Genomic DNA, 19,426 nt, shown 5'->3' on the forward strand with positions numbered 1-19,426 from the left:
CTATGCATTCCCGTTTGTGCTCTGAGGGGTGGGGTGGGGGGAACCCCCCACTACACTCGTGCACTCGTTGAGGGGGGGTGCAATTCTGAGGGGGGTGACGTGCTCTGAGAGGTGGGTGGGGAAACCTTTACAATGATGCACTCGGGGGGGTGTTCAATGCCAACGTGCTCTGAATTACAACATTGATGCAATCCCCCCAGTACACTTACAATTGCGCCTCGACAATTCCGTTCCCTTCATGCGTTCACTTGTCAGTGCGAGCATTTGACGGAGCGGAATTGTCGGGAGTAATTGTCCTGCAAGCTATTGATGGTGTACCGGCTTGTAGTGAGCCCAGTCTAAAAAAAAATGAAAAGATGAAATAATAAAAGACTGAACCAATGGAAAAGTATTGTAATGAGTAGACATCATTTTTTTTTTAAGGGAGATTATATTTACACATTGGGGGGTGGGGGCGATATAATTTTTATTTGAAAGTTTGTTTTACTTACTTTAAGAAGGGTGGGAGAGAGGGGATTTCTATTTTTGTTTATGAGGATTTGATTAAAAATTTTAAGTGCTGTATTGAAATTATAATGGATATATTTATGTACACTTATTGTCTGTTTTTTAAAATGACTCAAGAAATTTAGTTACTTTAAGAAGGGTGGGGATGTATATTTTTGTTCTAGATGATATGATTAAGAATTTCAAGAGTTATATTGAAAGTTTAATGGATATTTTATTGTACACTTGTTTAAGATTTAAAATGAATAAAGAATTTAAAACTCAAAAAAAAAAAAAAAAAAAAAAGACTGAACTGCTAAAATACCTGAGGAAGACGGTTTAGCCAAAATATGGACTGTGTTGGATCCTCACCGTTTAAAGCACATGTGGATTCTGTTGTGATATATTTTATTGACTGAATAAAAAGCCTGCATCACAAACATTATTTCCGCAGTCTTCCTTCTGTTGTTTTTGGTTGCAACCTATCCACTGCGGAATTGTCAGGTGCTCTTTTGCTGACATGCATGTGTGCACAAAGAGGTCACGTATCCAGCCACAAATTGTCCTTTCTACGGAGTTATGAGTTCAGTTTACAAAGCTAAGTACTGGGCAGCTAACAGATTGTTCTTCAGAATCCAGAAAATATCTGTGGCTGTGCATAATTATTCTGATAAGAAAACATTGAAGCAGTTTTATCATTTTTCTGATATTCTTTGTAACATTATGTTTTAAAATTTTCATGTTCAAAGGGTATGGTGGAGAAATGGCTTCTACAAGTTGAAGGAAATATGCTTTCCAGCATAAGACAAGTTATTCGTGATGGCACTGACGACTATAATAAGGTAAAGAGAATACTGCCAGGGCCTCCTTATATTGCACAAATAAGATATTCATCTACGTACTGTAGAGATTTGAAAATTCCTTCAATCAGAAGATTGTTTACTTTAGTAATATACTTTATTTAGTTCTTCTTTAAAGTTTCTTTTGTCCTAAACTTCAACTGTATGTGCTACTGCTAACACACACAGATCCTTACATTTTGTTTTACAGAATTTCCATGTGGCTTTTAAATCTGGAAATTGTCTTTGTGGTAGCTGCCTAAGTCCTTGCTTGACTTGCTAATGTTGTTAGTCTGTTATTCAAGAAAACAAGCTAAATGGAAATTATAAAAACTTTATTAAAATTTGGGAACCATTAGAAACATAGAAACATAGAAATAGACGGCAGATAAGGGCCCACGGCCCATCTAGTCTGCCCACCTTAATGTCCCTCCCCTACCTTTGCCCTGTGAATAGATCCCATGTGCCGATCCCATTTGGCCTTAAAATCAGGCACGCTGCTGGCCTCAATCACCTGTAGTGGAAGACTATTCCAGCGATCAACCACTCTTTCAGTGAAAAAGAATTTCCTGGTGTCACCTCGTAGTTTCTCGCCCCTGATTTTCCACAGATGCCCTCTTGTTGTCGTGGGACCCTTGAAAAAGAAGATATCTTCCTCCACCTCGATGCGGCCCGTAAGATACTTGAACGTCTCGATCATGTCCCCCCTCTCTCTGCGCTCCTCGAGCGAGTATAGCTGTAATTTGTCAAGCCATTCTTCGTATGGGAGATCCTTGAGTCCCGAGACCATCCGGGTGGCCATTCTTTGCACCGACTCCAGTCTCAGCACATCCTTGCGATAATGCGGCCTCCAGAATTGCACACAGTATTCCAGGTGGGGCCTCACCATGGATCTATACAATGGCATAATGACTTCCGCCTTACGACTGACGAAACCCCTTCGTATGCAGCCCATGATTTGTCTTGCCTTGGACGAAGCCTGCTCCACTTGATTGGCAGACTTCATGTCCTCACTGACGATTACCCCCAAGTCTCGTTCTGCTACCGTTTTTGCTAGGATCTCGCCATTAAGGGTATAAGACTTGCATGGATTCTGGCTGCCCAGGTGCATAACTTTGCATTTTTTGGCATTGAAGTTGAGTTGCCATGTCCTAGACCATCGCTCCAGTAGGAGTAGGTCGTGCATCATGTTGTTGGGCACTGAATCTTCGTCTGTTGTGCATTTGCCCACTACATTACTAAGTTTGGCGTCATCGGTGAATAATGTTATTTTACCTCGAAGCCCTTCTGCCAAGTCTCTTATAAAGATGTTGAATAGGATTGGGCCCAAGACTGAGCCCTGTGGTACTCCACTAATCACCTCCGTCATTTCGGAGGGGGTGCCGTTCACTACCACCCTTTGGAGCCTACCTCCAAGCCAGCTCCCAACCCATTTCGTCAATGTGTTACCTAATCCTATAGAACTCATCTTGCTCAGTAACCTGCGGTGTGGTACGCTATCGAATGCTTTGCTAAAGTCCAGGTACACGATGTCCAGGGACTCCCCAATATCCAGCTTCCCCGTTACCCAGTCAAAGAAGCTGATCAGGTTGGATTGGCAGGATCTCCCCTTAGTAAATCCATGTTGTTGGGGATCCCGTAGATTCTCCTCATCCAGGATCTTATCTAATTGGTGTTTGATTAGAGTTTCCATTAGTTTGCTCACTATCGATGTTAGACTCACTGGTCTGTAGTTTGCTGTCTCCATCTTTGAGCCTTTCTTGTGGAGTGGAATGACGTTAGCCGTCCTCCAGTCCAACGGGACGCTGCCTGTACTAAGGGAGAGGTTGAAGAGCGCGGACAGTGGCTCCGCCAAGACATCACTCAGCTCCCTAAGCACCCTGGGGTGCAGGTTGTCCGGCCCCATTGCTTTGTTAACCTTGAGCTTTGACAGCTCACCGTAGACACTGCTGGGCGTAAACTCAAAGTTACTAAACGGGTCAACTGAGCCAACCCTTGTCTGTAACTGAGGGCCGAGCCCTGGCGCTTCTCGGGTGAAGACTGAGCAGAAGTATTCATTTAATAGTTGGGCTTTTTCCGAATCCTTTTCCACATAGTCTCCGTCTGGTTTCCTAAGACGTTCAATCCCGCCTGAGTTTTTTCTTCTATCACTGATATACCTGAAGAAGGATTTATCTCCCTTCTGGATGTTCTTTGCTAGAGACTCCTCCATGAGGAATTTAGCCTCCCTGACTGCTGTTTTGACGGCTTTTGATTTGGCCAGGTAGTCTGCTCTAGAGTCCTGCTTCCCTGATTGTTTGTAAGAGATGAATGCTTTTTTCTTCTCCTTGATCAGGTCTGAGATCTCCGCAGTAAACCACTGTGGCTTATTGTTCCTTCGCCGTTTACTTACTGATTTTACATAGCGGTTTGTTGCTTCTTGTATGGTTGCTTTCAAAGTCGACCACATGTCTTCCACGTTATCGGTTTCTTCTTGGCTTTGTAGCGCCTGGTGAACGAAGTCTCCCATTTCTTTGAAATTTGTGTCCTTGAATTTGAGGACTTTGGTTAGTGTAGTAGATTTAGTGAAACCTTTCCTGATATTGAACCATACCATGTTGTGGTCACTGGAGGCCAATGTGTCGCCCACCGAGACCTCTGTGACACTTTCTCCATTGGTAAGTATCAGGTCCAGTATTGCCTGATCCCTTGTCGGTTCCAACACCAGTTGCCTGAGGCTTGCTCCTTTCATAGAGTTTAATAGCCTCCTGCTGCTGCTGGAAGCAGAGGTAAGTGTAACCCAATCCACATCAGGCATGTTGAAGTCACCTAGCAATACTGTGTCCCCACGCAAGGTGATATTTTCTATATCTTCAGTTATTTCCATATCCAGGTCATCCTGTTGTCTTGGGGGTCTGTAAATTACGCCAAGATACAAGCATTTGTCCTTCCCTCTGGCCAAATTAACCCAAAGGGATTCCCCAGTATACTGGACATCTGAGATTCTCGTGACCTTAATGTCATCTTTAGTATATAATGCTACACCCCCTCCCTTCCTACCCTCTCTGTCCCGGCGAAGCAAGTTGTAACCCGGTATGACCATGTCCCACCCGTGGGAGTCTGTGAGCCAGGTTTCGGATATCGCCACCACATCCAGGTCGGCATTCCTTATTTCTGTTTCCAAATCCAGGATCTTGTTTCCTAAACTGTGTGCGTTGACGTACATAGCCCTCCATGTTATATTTTTGTTATGTCTCAGTGGGGATATTCCTGTTTGAGCTATTTGAACACCTTTAGCATTGTTTGTGTTATTTGTGCTTTCCTGAGGCTCAGAACCACAATGTGTACTCCCCATATACCCAGAACTACAGTGTGTACTCCCCCTAGACCCGGAATTACAATGTGACCCATAAATATGATGTGACCCTACTCCCGACTCAAAAGTGTGTGCACTCACCCCTGACCCAGAATTTCGGTGTCTACTTTCCTCAGCCTCATAAATGTATTGGCATTTTAGTTCGCCTGGTATGTTGTTTGTGCCTGTACCCTCCCCCGACTTACCTAGTTTAAAGCCCTGTGGAGTAGGCGGGCTAGGCGGTGTCCAAGGACATTCTTCCCTCTTCTGGTTAGGTGTAGCCCGTCGTGTCCCTGTAGTCCTTGCAATGCTTCTCCATGGTGCAGAAACCCGTCCTTTTGTCATGATTGATGCCATTTTTCTAATATTTTTCTATTAACTATGTAAGATAAGGGTGGGGTGGGGGGTGGGTTTCTATTATATGAAAAATAAAAATAACTATAAGGATTTCAGGATGGGAGGGGGAGGGTTATATTTGCAATTATAAGATATAATGATAAGATGTACAAATGTTTAAATCTTTTATTTGTTGCAATTTTTGTACACTTGATGAAAGTTTTAAAATGAATAAAGAATTAAAAAAAAGAAAGAAAACAAGCTATTATGTAATGGACAACTTGAATTATTCTTTTTATACTACTTTGCATTTTAATAGTCATATAAATAGTAGCATAGTGAGGGTGAGAGGTGCCCGGGGCAGTGGCGCCCCCTACTCTTATATGCTCCTTTTCCGCCCCCCCCCCCCACTGCCTTGCACACGAACCACTTCCCTTCCCCCATACCTCTGTAACATTTCTGACATGAGCAGCAACCCCCAACCTGCTGTTGCACCTTTGTGGGCTCCCCCCTCTGATGTCACTTCCTATGTGTGGATCCAGGAAGTGATGTCAGAATAAGAGCTGACACAGGTGCGACAGCAGGTTGGGGGGTTGCTGCTGTGTCAGAAATGTTACAGAGGTATGGGGAAAGGGAAACGGCGTGTGCACTTGGCAGTGGGGGGGGGGAGGAGAGAAGAACGTGTGCCACTCCCCTACGAAGATGGCACCCAGGGCGGACTGCCCCCCCCTACTATGCCACTGCATATAAATGTGGGTCTTTATATCATTTTTACTTTTCACAGCTTTCCACTTTGTCTTATAGCTTCGTTTTAGGTCTAGAAAAGTTCCTTCAAAGTTGAATTCCAACCATGTATTAGCATGATTATTACAAGAGTAATAGGCAGCCTGAGGTCAATGTTTCTCACAGAATAAAACTGTTGCATAGTTTTAGCTGTAAACATACTGAAAATTGTGAAATTTGCTTTCTAGAATAAGTGTAAATAGAATAGTTGATAGAGTAGTTAGAGGAAATACTGTAGACTAGTAGTTTTTAGCAATGATCTTTGTACATTTTCCTCAAGGTCCCTCGAAAGAACTGGGTTCTGCAATGGCCTGGGCAAGTGGTTATCTGTGTGTCATCAATCTTTTGGACCAAAGAAGTAGCTGAAGCTATACAGGAAAGAACTTTACCAGTAAGACTAAATTGTAGGACTTTTTGGAGGATACATGGGCAACCCCATTTTAGATAGGTCATAGAAGTTGGAATTGAGACATGGAGGTCAGTGTGTTTCAAGTTTTGCCAGCGTTTTAGAACAGAATCTGATGTCATAGAGCCTTTTCTAAAATACAAGAGAAGTGAACATTTAGGGCTTGATTCTCCAAATGGGCGTCCTGATTCTAAGCAGCGGTAAGCATCATACCACCGTCTCACAGCCAATCGGGATGCATGTTTTAAAAAAAAAAAAATGGAGGTGGGGAAGGATGCCTATATTATAGGTGTATGTTGTGTGCCTACAGAGACGTGTAGAGATGCTTATGGATGCCCAAGGTGTAGAGATGCTTATGGATGCCCAAGGTGTGGCATGGTCGTCTGTAAGCATCTCTATGTATCTCCATAGGTGCGAGACAGACGCCTTAAATGTAGGCCTGTAAAATGCTGGCCTACATTTAATGTGTCTGTTAGTAAATGTAGACGCATTTCTCTATAGGACACTGACGCATGATTGACATGCAATCGGTGCCCGCTTCTTAGGCGGCCACTGAGATTGGCATCCTTTAGAGAATCAGGCCCTTAAGCAATGAGCTCATTTGATATAAAAATCTATTTAAGAAAAGTAAATGTATATAATATTGATGGGTTCAAAGCCAGCCCGTGACCAGTTATGTACCAGTACATACCTGGCTATGTTGTACAACAGGAGTGTCCAACTTTTTGGCTTCCCTGGGCCACAATGGTCGAAAAAAATGTTTCTGGGGCTGCACAAATGTGCAAACGCTGCAGCAAGACAGAGGAGGGAGCCGGCAAGACGGTAAATACTCAGGGGCAGCAGAGGAAAACACTGCATCGCCCTTGACTGGGGCCGCACAAAATACTTCACTGGGCCGCATGTAGCCCTCAGGCCACAGATTGGACATCCCTGTTGTACAATGACAATATAACTGATTAAGTGCCAACATTTAATATGATATTATCCTGATGCTATCACAGTACTTCTGTGCCTTGCCAATTTGGCATTGGTGGAGAGAAATCACTGGGTAAATGAAATAGCAACCTCCCATTCATTGGCGTATTGAGGGTAAGTGGCGCCCCCTCCCCTCTTCTCCAGCCCCCGCTCCTTCCTGACCCCCCCGTCACGCTCATGTGCTCCCTTCCCCTGTACCTTTTTAATTTTTCCAGCACGAGCAGCATTACAAACTTGCTGCCTGCACGCATCGTGTTGGCTCTCTCTCTGATGTCACTTCCTAGCTGCAGGTCCCGGAAGTGGCATCAGAGAGAGCCACCACAGACACAAGCAGCAGGTTTGTGATACTGCTTGTGCCGGAAAAAATTAAAAAGGTAAAAGGAAAGGGGCGCACACATGCGGCAGGAGAGGTCAGAAAGGAGCGGGGAGGTTGGGGGGCAGAGAGGAGGACAGGTGCTGGTGTCCCCACCAAGGCATCACCTGGGGCCGACCTCCCCCCCACTTACTACGCCACTGCTCCCAATCCCTCCAATGGAGTGCTGCTCAATAGTAGCTGTTTATCAAATCCTAAACATGCTTGGTACCAAGTGTAACTCCTAATGCCAATATTTTAGGACATAGATGTTTAGTCCCTTTCTGAAATGAGAATTAAACATCTATGAACTTGCTATGCCCTTGTCCCATCCACATCAGAGGACAATTAGATTGTACCATATTTTAATAGATATTTGTATTCAATAAACTTACTTTTAGCCAAGGTTGGTGTGTACAGTTCCTTCCTCACTTTTCTTCTTGCTGTATAGTTAACGTGGGGTTGCTCTCCTTGCTTCCTTTGGACAACAGCAAATCAGAGTGCATGTCTTGCAATGATGTTTAGAATAAATGCCATCATTTTCCCATTTCAGAAATGATTCCTTTTATCTTCCCATTTCTTTCTGCCTAAGGCCTTCTTGAACAAGAGCAACCAACAAATCAGTGAGATAGTTGAACTTGTTAGAGGAAAGCTGTCTGGTGGTGCCCGTCTTACCCTGGGAGCACTGACTGTCATTGATGTACATGGTAAGCGTTTTCAGTATACTTAGAATCAGTGGCATAGGGAGGGTAGGAGGCGCCTGGAGTGGTGGTGCCATGTCATACCCTCCTCGCCAGCCCCAGCTCCTTCCCCGACCCTTATGCCACACTTGTGCCCTCCCTTCCCCATATTTCTTTAAATCTACGTCAGCATGAACAGCTTCTGTGGCCTGCTGCTTGCCACTAGCATTGGCTTTCCCTCTGATGTCACTTCCTGGTCCCTGAGACCTGGAAATGATATCAGAGGGGAGCCAGGCAGGCATAAGTAGCAAGCCAGAGAAGTTGCTCATGCTAATGAACATTTAAAATGATACGTGAGTGACGTCACCCACATGTGAGAATATCTGCTTGTCTTTGGATAACACCTGTTACGGTAAGTAACTTTGCTGTATGGCGGGGGGAAGGGAGGTCACGAGCATGGAGTGGGGAGCGGAGAGGTGCCGGTGCCCACATCAAGACGGCACCTGGGGCAGTCCACTGGCCTCTACCCCCCTTTACTAGGCCACTGCTTAGAATACTGCATTTATAGTAAGGAGTTTGATAATGTGTTCCCTGCTTCCTGATAGGAAAAATAAATTCTAATAATCATAAGAACATAAGAGCTGCCATACTGGGACAGACCGCAGGTGCATCAAGTCCAGTATCCTGTTTCCAACAGTGACCAACCCAGGTCACAAGTATCTGGCAAGATCCCAAACAGTAAACATGTTTTGATGCCCAGTCTCTTAAGGTCCTCTTTAAATTTTTCACAATCCTCTTGCGATTTAACAACTTTGAACAACTTTGTATCATCAGCAAATTTAATGATCTCGCTAGTTATTCCCATTTCTAGATCACTGATAAATATGTTAAAAACAGCGATCCCAGCACAGACCCCTGGGGAACCCCACTATTTACTCCATTGAGAATATTGACCATTTAACTCTACTCTCTGTTTTCTATCTTTTTAACCAGTTCTTTAATCCATAATAGGACATTACCTCCTATCCCATGACATTCTAATTTCCTTAGGAGTCTTTCACAAGGTACTTTGTCAAATGCTTTTTGAAAATCAAGATACAAGGGTTCTAATACAATATCAAAAAGCAAAGGAGACAAGGGACATCCCTGTCTAACTCCGCTCCGCAAACTAAAACAATCATGGAGGGAGGGGTAAATTTTCCCAATTTTTATAGGTATCATCAAGCCTATATTTTGTGCCAAGGTATGTATTGGGTCCTCCCAGAGCTCATTGAAAATATCCCAGATTGGTTATGGTTGGAATGGCAACTCATGTTTCCTCTGCGATTATGCCATGTTCTCAGTATCAAAATGCCTAGATTATATAAAGAAAACAGAATACTAGTAGATACATGGAAAACATTACGATATGTCAATAATTTAACACCTATTCCAATTCACAAATCAACAAATCAAACTATTTGGCTAAACTCCAAGATTCAAATTTGCGGATTTAAGCACTGGAAGCATTGGATGATAGCAGGAATACGTACCTTAGAGGATGTTATATCTAATGGTAAACTGCTTGACTTTTCACAGTTACAACATAGATTTGGACTTAATAAATCACAAAGTTATAGATGGCTGCAACTGAAGCAGACCATTTAGGTAGGGTTCGCTGAATGGAAAAATTTAAATAATCAATATAGTTTGAAATTCTTATGCTTTCAGGTAGACTTCCTGGGACACCAGGCCACACAGTGGTATAAATTGTTAGCTGGATTTATAAATAAGAAACCAAAAACTGGTCTTAGGGACATTTGGAGTATTGAGATTAAGCACCAAATTCCTGCATCTCAATGGCCACGAATTTGGACTTGGAGGTTGAGATGTACAATGTCAGCATCTATGAGACAAACTTGGTTTTTTCTGTTACATAGAGCATTATGGACCCCTGTTTGATTACAAAAATTAGATAGCTCTAAGTCTAATAAATGTTGCCATTGTCATCTCGAAGCAGGGACTGATCATTTATTATTTTATTGTCCATTTATTTTGGCTTTTTGGAAATCAATATGGGACCAAATAAATTGTTTGTTAGAAAATCCAGTGGCATTATCCTATGATACTGTGCTTTTTGGCATGTCAATGAGAGCTAAAAGTCAAATATTATCTAAAAACAATAGACTTTTATTAATAATGACAGGAGTTGCTATACAACAAATTACGAAGAATTGGAAAAGACTTAATTATAGCTTTTGGTGGGAGTTCATTGTGTCATGTGTACAAAATGGAAAGAATATTAGCCATTCAGAAAGGGAATTTTAAGAAATTTCAGGAGATTACTTAATTAATTGTTTTTCCCTATAACATCCGGGAGGGGGGAGATTGGGGATCTGATAGATTAATGAATTTAGATATATTGGGGTTCATGATAAAAGGTTTTTGGGGTTTGTTTTTTTTTTCAAATTCTTTATTCATTTTTTCATCTTACATCAAGTACACAATATTACATCATTTAAAACTTTTACACATCACTTGAATTTCTTTCTATTGTCCTCGTAAAAACATAAATTTATTCCCTCCCCACCCACCCTTCCCACAAATATTTTTATGTGATGGGCATTGTGAATGTGTAGGGGGGGATTAATTCTGAAATGTGTATTAATAATATATTAAGTATGTCATTGATGTATAAAATGTGGTATTAAATGTTACATTTATTGTAAGTTTTTTGAAAATAATAAAGAATTGGAAAAAAAGAAAATTAAGATACACAATATCAACTGACTCGCCATTATCCACATGTTTATTCACCCCTTCAAAAAAATGTAGTAGATTGGTGAGGCAAGATTTCCCTTGAGTAAATCCATATCCATTTTACCTCCTTAGTCCATGCTTATGAATATACTCTCACAAATACAAAAATTACTACGCGCTGTTTCAAGTCTTTGCCAGAATTTTCACATGCATCCACACAAAACAAAAACAATTATATACACAAAGACAAGTGGAGAAAACCAGACCTCAATCTTTTGGCTCAAAGACACAAAGTGCAAAACGCGCCACTATCATCACAGGTGAACTTAGACATCATACTTCGCTGCTTTCAAACTTATGCTGTAAATGTGTATATCAGTGGTTCCCAACCCTGTCCTGGAAGACCAGCAGGCCAATCGGGTTTTCAGGATAGCCCTAATGAATATGCATGGAGCAGATTTGCATACCTGTCACTTCCATTATATGCAAATCTCTCTCATGCAAATTCATTAGGGCTAGCCTGAAAACCCGATTGGCTGCTGGTCCTCCAGGATAGGGTTGGAACCACTGGTGTATATTATGCAGATTGTGGTAGATTCAGGGGCAATGTTAGGAAATTCTACTTTACGGAGAGGGTAGTGGATGCCTGGAATGCGCTCCCGAGAGAGGTGGTGGAGAGTAAAACTGTGACTGAGTTCAAAGAAGCGTGGGATGAACACAGAAGATTTAGAATCAGAAAATAATATTAAATATTGAACTAGGCCAGTACTGGGCAGACTTGCACGGTCTGTGTCTGTATATGGCCGTTTGGTGGAGGATGGGCTGGGGAGGGCTTCAATGGCTGGGAGGGTGTAGATGGGCTGGAATAAGTCTTAACAGAGATTTCGGCAGTTTGAACCCAAGCACAGTACAGGGTAAAGCTTTGGATTCTTGCCCAGAAATAGCTAAGAAGAAGAAAAAAAAAAAAATTTAAATTGATTCAGTTTGGGCATTCGGGTCTTTATCTGCTGTCATCTACTATGTTACTATGTATTATGTCATGAAAAATCAATAGCAAGATTCTTATTGTTGGGGAGCAATCCAACTGTGACAAGCAAAATATGCAAAAGAGAAAAAAAGAACGTGGCTATCAGAAACACTATATAACGTTCTATCTCAAAGAGAAAAGTAGCTGTAAAAATAGCCACTTATCTTAGAAGGTCTGTCAAGCAAGGCTGGCCAATATTTCACAATCCATTGCATAGCTTCCCACTTAGGGGTCCTTTTACTAAGGTGCGTTAGTCATTTTAGCTCGCGCGCTAAACGCTACCATGTCCATAGACTTATAATGGGTGTGTTAGCGTTTAGCACGCATTAATATGTCGTACGCGCTAAAACGGCTAACACACCTTAGTAAAAGGACCCCTTAGACTCCACGTTTTGCACTTTGTTAGTGTCTTTGAGCCAAAAGATTGAGGTCTGTTTTTCTCCACATGTTTCGTATAATTGTTTTTCTTTTATGTGGATAAGAACATAAGAATTGCCGCTGCTGGGTCAGACCAGTGGTCCATCCTGCCCAGCAGTCCGCTCACACGGCGGTCCCCAGGTCAAATACCAGTGCTCTAAATGAGTCCAGTCTCACCTGCGTACGTCCCAGTTTAGCAGGAACTTGTCCAGCTTAGTCTTGAAACCCTGGAGGGTGTTTTCCCCTACAACAGACTCCGGAAGAGCGTTCCAGCTCTCCACCACTCTCTGGGTGAAGAAGAACTTCCTTACATTTGTACGGAATCTATCTCCTTTCAATTTTAGAGAGTGCCCTCTCGTTCTCCCTACCTTGGACTTGAAACATGCATCACTATACATGTGAAAATCCTGGCAAAGACTTGAAACAGCGCATAGCAATTTTTGTATTTTTTATATTGTTTTACGGCTGTGCCTTATTATATAAGTGGTTATAAGAACTATGAATATACTCTGTCAGTTTGTTCTTTATAATACTCTCTAAATAATTTCTGAGTCTCAATGGCCACGATTTTGGTCCTGGAGATTAAGATCTACAAAGTCAGCATCTATGAGTCAAACTTGGATGTTTTTGTTACATAGAGATTTATGGACCCCTACACGCTTACAAAAGATAGATAGTACTAGATCTAATAGATGCTGGCATTGCAGAGTAGAAGTTGGGACATTAGATCACTTAAATTTTTTTTGTCCCTGTATAAATGCATTTTGGAAACTAATTTGGCCCCAAATTAATGAATTACTAGAAAATCATGTAGGACTCTCATATGATACTATACTATTTGGTACAGCAATGAGAACTCAGAGTCCGATTTCAGCAAACAATAACAAACTATTATTAATATTGACAGGGGTCGCCATGCAACAAATAATTCAAAATTGGAAGGATTATACCAAATTAAACTATACATTTTGGTGGAATTCAGTCTGTCATATATACAAAATGGAAAAAACAATAGCATTACAACAGGGAAATATTCATAATTTTAAGAAAATTTGGGAACCATTGACACGTTATTCCAATGATCAGATTTCATAGCACATTAGTAATAGATATGTTAGAATGGGGAAGGGAATGTATATTCTATGGATTTAAGAAATGAAAAAAGGGGAGGGGTATATTTCATGTGATAAGCTGAATTATTTGTAATCACAATTTTTCATGTATTATTTGAAATTTTATGTAAAATCAAAAATTTGTAAGAATGAAAAATTTATAAATAAAAAATTAAAAAAAAAAAATAATACTCTCTAAATATTTACTAAATTGGCTAAAACACAAGTGAAATTATCCAAACTGGATATGGAGGAGAAATACTTAAGGATCTCAAGCGCTCACAGCTAAAAGCCTGATGTATTTTACAAGCTAATAACTACAGGGTGAGCTATCATTGGTCCTGTATATTCTCCTATTTTCTCACTTTTTTATCAAAACATTCTTTTTATATATTTTTTTATTTTAATTTTAAATAAGTTAAATGTTATACAAAATACTTGCAAATCTTTTTTTGATTCAAGTACTGGTTTTCATTTACTAAGTAGTACTCTCCCATTCAAGTGTATATAAACATAGAAACATAGAAGCATAGAAGATGACGGCAGAAAAGGGCTACAGCCCATCAAGTCTGCCCACTCAGCTTACCCACCCCCTGTCTGTGCCCTAATGACCCAATTTTCTTATCATGACCCTCATAGGGATCCCACATGGGTATCCCATTTATTCTTAAAGTCTGGCACGCTGTCTGCCTCGATCACCTGCACTGGAAGCTTGTTCCAATGATCAACCACTCTCTCTGTGAAGAAATACTTTCTGGTGTCGCCATGAAATTTTCCGCCCCTGAGTTTGAGCGGGTGCCCTCTTGTGGCCAAGGGTCCCTTGAGAAAGAAAATATCATCTTCCACTTCGACACGTCCCGTGAGGTACTTAAATGTTTCGATCATGTATGAAGTACTTAGCTTCACGATGACGGAAGATCTCCGTTTCGCTCTTACTACTATTAGAAGAGCTTCATCAGGAAAGCACCAGCATTAACACTACAAGCGAAACAAAGCAATGTTTAAGTTCAAAATTTGCGATAAGTATTTAACATAAATACTTGCATTCGTACTTGCATTAGTGAACGCTCTATAGCGGTGCTTCCGGTTACACTAACGAACTCTTCAACATTTTCCCAAAAACTTTTTAGTAAACCTTTTTAAATCGCTATAAAGCTTTATTCCTAATCAACTACTAACTTACAATTATGTTTATTCTCCCAGGTCCGTAGTTTTACTACACCTCTTTCTTCAGATTCAAGCAGCTATTACAAGGAACTTTTTCAGACCCAAAAACAGCCTCCTTAAACTGCATTTATTTATCGCAAATTTTGAACTTAAACATTGCTTTGTTTCACTTGTAGTGTTAATGCTGGTGCTTTCCTGATGAAGCTCTTCTAATTTATTTTCTTCATGAACACTTTAAGTACAATACATCATACTTATATTCATATTTTATAATGATTTAAATATTATGTAATACATTTAATAAATATGACAAATGTAAATAAAATAGAAAACCCTCCAATCCCTCCCTACCTATTTCAGAAAATCTAACCTAATACATCAAAATGTATTAATTAATTCATACATATTATGAGATAAATAAAATAATACCCACCCCATCCCCACTTAACAAATATCTTATTATGGGAAAATGTTATTAATCATTACAAAAATCTGCTAATGGTCTCCAAATCTTCTGAAATTTACCAAAGTAACCTTTCTGTGTTGCTATTGTGCGCTCCATTTTATATATATGGCATCCGAATTCCACCAAAAGTTATAACATAAGAACATAAGAAACGCCTTCACTGGAACAGACCAAGGTCCATCTAGTCCGGCGATCAGCACACGCGGAGGCCCATTTAGGTGCTCCTTGTTGGAGACCCGGATTTCCCGTATCCCTCAATATGTTTTGCATCTGTCATAATTTTTCCAATTGTGCTCTTCTGTTTTTGCAGCACGTGATGTGGTGGCAAAATTGGCCGAGGACCAAATTTCAAGTCTGAACGACTTCCAGTGGATTTCTCAACTGAGATATTATTGGGAAGAAGATGATGTGTTGGTACGAATGATTACCACTGAGGCCAAATATGGTTATGAGTATCTAGGAAATTCTCCTCGCCTGGTTATAACTCCCCTGACCGATCGATGTTATAGGTATTTTTTTTTTTTTTAAATATTTGAAATCCTCGTTTGTATTTCAGTTTATTTAAACTAATATATATTTCTGAATTGCAACCTCCCTTAGGCATCTGAGCCAATCAGGGTCTTAGGCCCCTTCACGGCGCATTCCAGAATGCACCAGGAAGCGAAATGCCTGCCATTTTGGAGTGTAAATATTTAGATCAATGCTGTCTTGTTAAAATGTTTATTTTATTTTTATTTTTCCTCTAACTCTACTTTTCACTTCTCTATTACCCTCCAGGTACTTTAGTTAGATTGTGAACCTTCGGGACAGTAAGGGAATTTTTCAAGTACCTTTCTTATTTCTAATCTTAATGTATATTTTCTGTAAACCGCTTAGAAACCTAACGGATGTAGCGGTATATAAGAAATAAATTACATTACATTACATCTCTCCGGTCGGACTTTCTACTACAGAGGTACAGAGGGGGGGGGGGGGTGTATCAGGAGGACTTAGGGGTACTAGGGAGGGGCCCATAAGTTTGGAGGAGTGTGGGGAAGTCTGGAGTGACTGGGTAACTGATTGGGGGAGGTTGTGAACTTCTGTGGGGAGGTGTGGCAGCAGGAGGGAGTTGGCATCCCTCCTGCAAGGGGACTTCGCTGAGGGTTCCCTTCCGCAGCCGCTCATCTGATTGTGGCAGAGGAATTCCATTGACGCAATCAGCTCAGCGGGTGCGTCTATTTGAAATGTAGGTCTACATCTGTCGTGGTCCTAGGGAGATGCCTAGGGCCACTTAAGCTCACCCAAGGCCACTTCCAGGCGTCCACACCCAGCCTTAAGTGTCCCGACATGTCTCCCTTAAACGTGACACACGCCTACAGTGTAGGCATCCCGCCTCGTGGTTTGTTTGTTTTTTAAACATGCATCCCGATTGGCTGCTAGACGCCTACCACTACCTATAGTCGGGGCACCCGTGTATAGAATCAGCCCCTCAGTGCCCAAGATGCACTTCATATCCTTGTTCTGCTGCTGTAATGCAGAGGTTGGTAGCATATTATCAGCTGCCAATTCTGCGACTCCCTGGGCCTGCACAAACAAAGCATGCATGAGAAGTCCCTGTGTCAGTGGCTGGGACTTCCACATCACAGTAGCAGCACAAGGAGGATGGGAGTGGCTTAGGCACCAAAGTTCTTTGACTAATGGGGCCTGAACCCAAACTGAGAGGGCCTAGGCCCCCAAGGGGACCCCCTTCACCCCCACCCCTGTGCACTTTCAACTGCAGAGGTAGGCAGGCCAATGTTGGTTGGACTTGTTACACTAAAAAGGTTTAAAAACTGCTTTTGTAGTGATTTCACAGAGAATATGAAATACATTGAGATTAATTAACCAATGAATTTAACTAATTTAACCAATTATAGCTTTTAAAGCTTGGCTAGGATATGGCTAACTCTGCATGCTGTATTCAATAATCTTCTTTGCCTAAATATAAACTTGACATGTTTAGATCCACTTATGATATCTAGCTTTGCTTTGGAAGACTGATCTGTGCAGATGATGTTCCCTTTACACTAGGAGATCCTCATTCATAAAGAACAAGACTGAAAACTAAAAGGCTCCAAGATATAATTACCCGAAGTGGTTCAAAACACTCTATACTAAACTAATCCTTAATACCACTTCCAGACAGGATGTATCCAATATGTATTTTAGTATTCGTTCAGGAAAAAGGCCTTTTTCCTGAACGAATACTAAAATACATATTGGATACATCCTGTCTGGAAGTGGTATTAAGGATTAGTTTAGTGAAAACTAAAAGGACCATTTTCAGAGAAAAATCGAGGAACTATTTCTTCCAAATTCATCTATTAAATGTTGTTTATGCTTTGTATTCAGAACCTTAATGGGCGCTTTGAAATTAAATCTTGGTGGTGCTCCAGAGGGACCAGCAGGAACTGGTAAAACGGAGACAACAAAAGATCTTGCAAAAGCCCTGGCTAAACAGGTACTACTATTAATTATTTCTATAGCGTTTCCAGATGTACACAGCGCTGCACAGTCACAAAGAAGAAGAAACCAGTACCTGCTCAAAAGAGTTTATAATCTAAACAGCCAAGACAGACAAACAGGATGTCATGGATACAGTTAAGGGGAATGGTTAAACTGCTGGCTGGGTTGGAGGGCAGAGGGGAGTACAGGACAATCAAGCCATTGTGACATCACTGATGATGTTGGCTCTTATTGGTGGAATGAGGCATTATGACATCACAATCTCAGCTCTGCTTCCCACAGGCTGGAACTCTTCATACTACTACTACTACTATTAATTATTTCCATAGCGCTACCAGACGCACGCAATGCTGTACAGTCATGAAGAAGACAGTCCCTGCTTGAAAGAGCTTACAATCTAAACAGCCAGGACAGACAAACAGGATGTCATAGATACAGTTAAGGGGAATGGTTAATCAGCAGGCCGGGTTGGAGGGCAGAGGAGTAGGGTTAAGGTACTGGCATTAATACTGTTATATTGCATAAAATAGGTAGTATTAGCTGCTGGCACTGCCTGTTCTTTTTCCTCCCAGATGCTGATCCCTTGTATGAATAAGTGAATACATTTAAAAGTCTAAAGCTTCATTTGACTGCCTGCCATGGGGACCTCTGCTATGCTTCCAAGCTAGGATAGATCCTTCTGGAATGAGTGCACATAGTTCACATCCTACAGCTTCCACAAGCAATCTGGATTGCATTCCTGCGGGCCTGAAGAAGCACCACTTCAATTGAACCCAGTGTAGGACTTGCAGTGTTTAGAGCAGTGGTTCTCAATCCAGTCCTCAGGGCATACCCAGCCAATCCATAATTAGGATTATCAGCCCAGGCAACCTGTCCCCCCCGCACCGGTAATGATCATGGCAGGAGAGATGCCCAATTTCTCCTGCCACGATTCCTCCTAATCTCCCCAGCAGGAAAGATGCCCAATCTCTCCTGCTGATCCAAACCCTGAACGCCCGCAATTACCGGCAGGAGAGATGCGCAATCTCTGCTGCCGATCCAAACTCCAAACCCCTGTGATTACTGGCAGGAGGGTGCCCAAACTCTCCTGCCAGACAACCTCCCCCCTGAACCCCCTTCCCCCTGATCAAGACCTTGAGTCCCCCTGGACCCCTTCTCCACACTCCGCGGACCCTCCCCCCACTAACCTTAATTGATGGCCAGACGGACAGGTCCTCCGGCTGGCCAGCAGGCCCGCCTTCCTTGGAATGGTGGGCCTGCTCCTTTCTGGTGCATTGTGGGATGCACTGGGGAGGGGCCTAGTGCCTGATTATCCCAGGTGCCTAAGGCCTTGCCCATAGGAGGGGCCTTAGGCATCTGGGCCAACCGGAATTGAGCCAGTTGCCTAATGTCCCTCCTGAGGGTAGGGCCTTAGGCACATGGACTAACTGAATCTTGGTTTAAATACCTGGTGTCAATGTCATCAGCCTTCTACTCCAAAAACCTAATTTCATATATAAAAGGAAAGGTACCAAGGAAAGTTACTTTAACTCCTCAAATAGAAAATTATCAAAATGGTTATTGCCTTAATGTGTACTTGAATTATACCATGGTCCAGACCCTTATTTCGCAGTCTGAACTTGTTAACAAAAAGCTGTGCTGAGTCAGACCAAGGTATTTCATGGCCAGCATTCTGTGTTTGACAGTGGCTAATCTGGGTCACAAGTGCCTAGTAGATCCCAAAAAGTAGATCTGTTTCTCATAATTCATTTCCAGAAATCAGAAAAGGCTAGCCCAGTTCTACCTGGCTAATACATTTTTATGGACTTTTCCTCCAGAAACTT

At 41.8% G+C, this 19,426-nt stretch overlaps 1 protein-coding gene across 4 annotated transcripts in view; it reads left to right on the forward strand.

Annotated features, from left to right (window-relative positions):
* Positions 1 to 19,426, forward strand: part of DNAH3 (dynein axonemal heavy chain 3) — a 294,020-nt gene that overhangs the window by 124,358 nt on the left and 150,236 nt on the right. For all 4 annotated transcript variants that reach the window (XM_033963933.1, XM_033963934.1, XM_033963935.1 and 1 more), the window contains 5 exons: positions 1,236 to 1,328; positions 6,059 to 6,169; positions 8,104 to 8,218; positions 15,430 to 15,628; positions 17,490 to 17,598. In XM_033963933.1, coding sequence (XP_033819824.1) covers positions 1,236 to 1,328; positions 6,059 to 6,169; positions 8,104 to 8,218; positions 15,430 to 15,628; positions 17,490 to 17,598 — 627 coding nt within the window. The remainder of the gene's footprint in view (positions 1 to 1,235; positions 1,329 to 6,058; positions 6,170 to 8,103; positions 8,219 to 15,429; positions 15,629 to 17,489; positions 17,599 to 19,426) is intronic.

Source organism: Geotrypetes seraphini, chromosome 11 (assembly GCF_902459505.1).
Source record: "Geotrypetes seraphini chromosome 11, aGeoSer1.1, whole genome shotgun sequence".
NCBI lineage: Eukaryota > Metazoa > Chordata > Amphibia > Gymnophiona > Dermophiidae > Geotrypetes > Geotrypetes seraphini.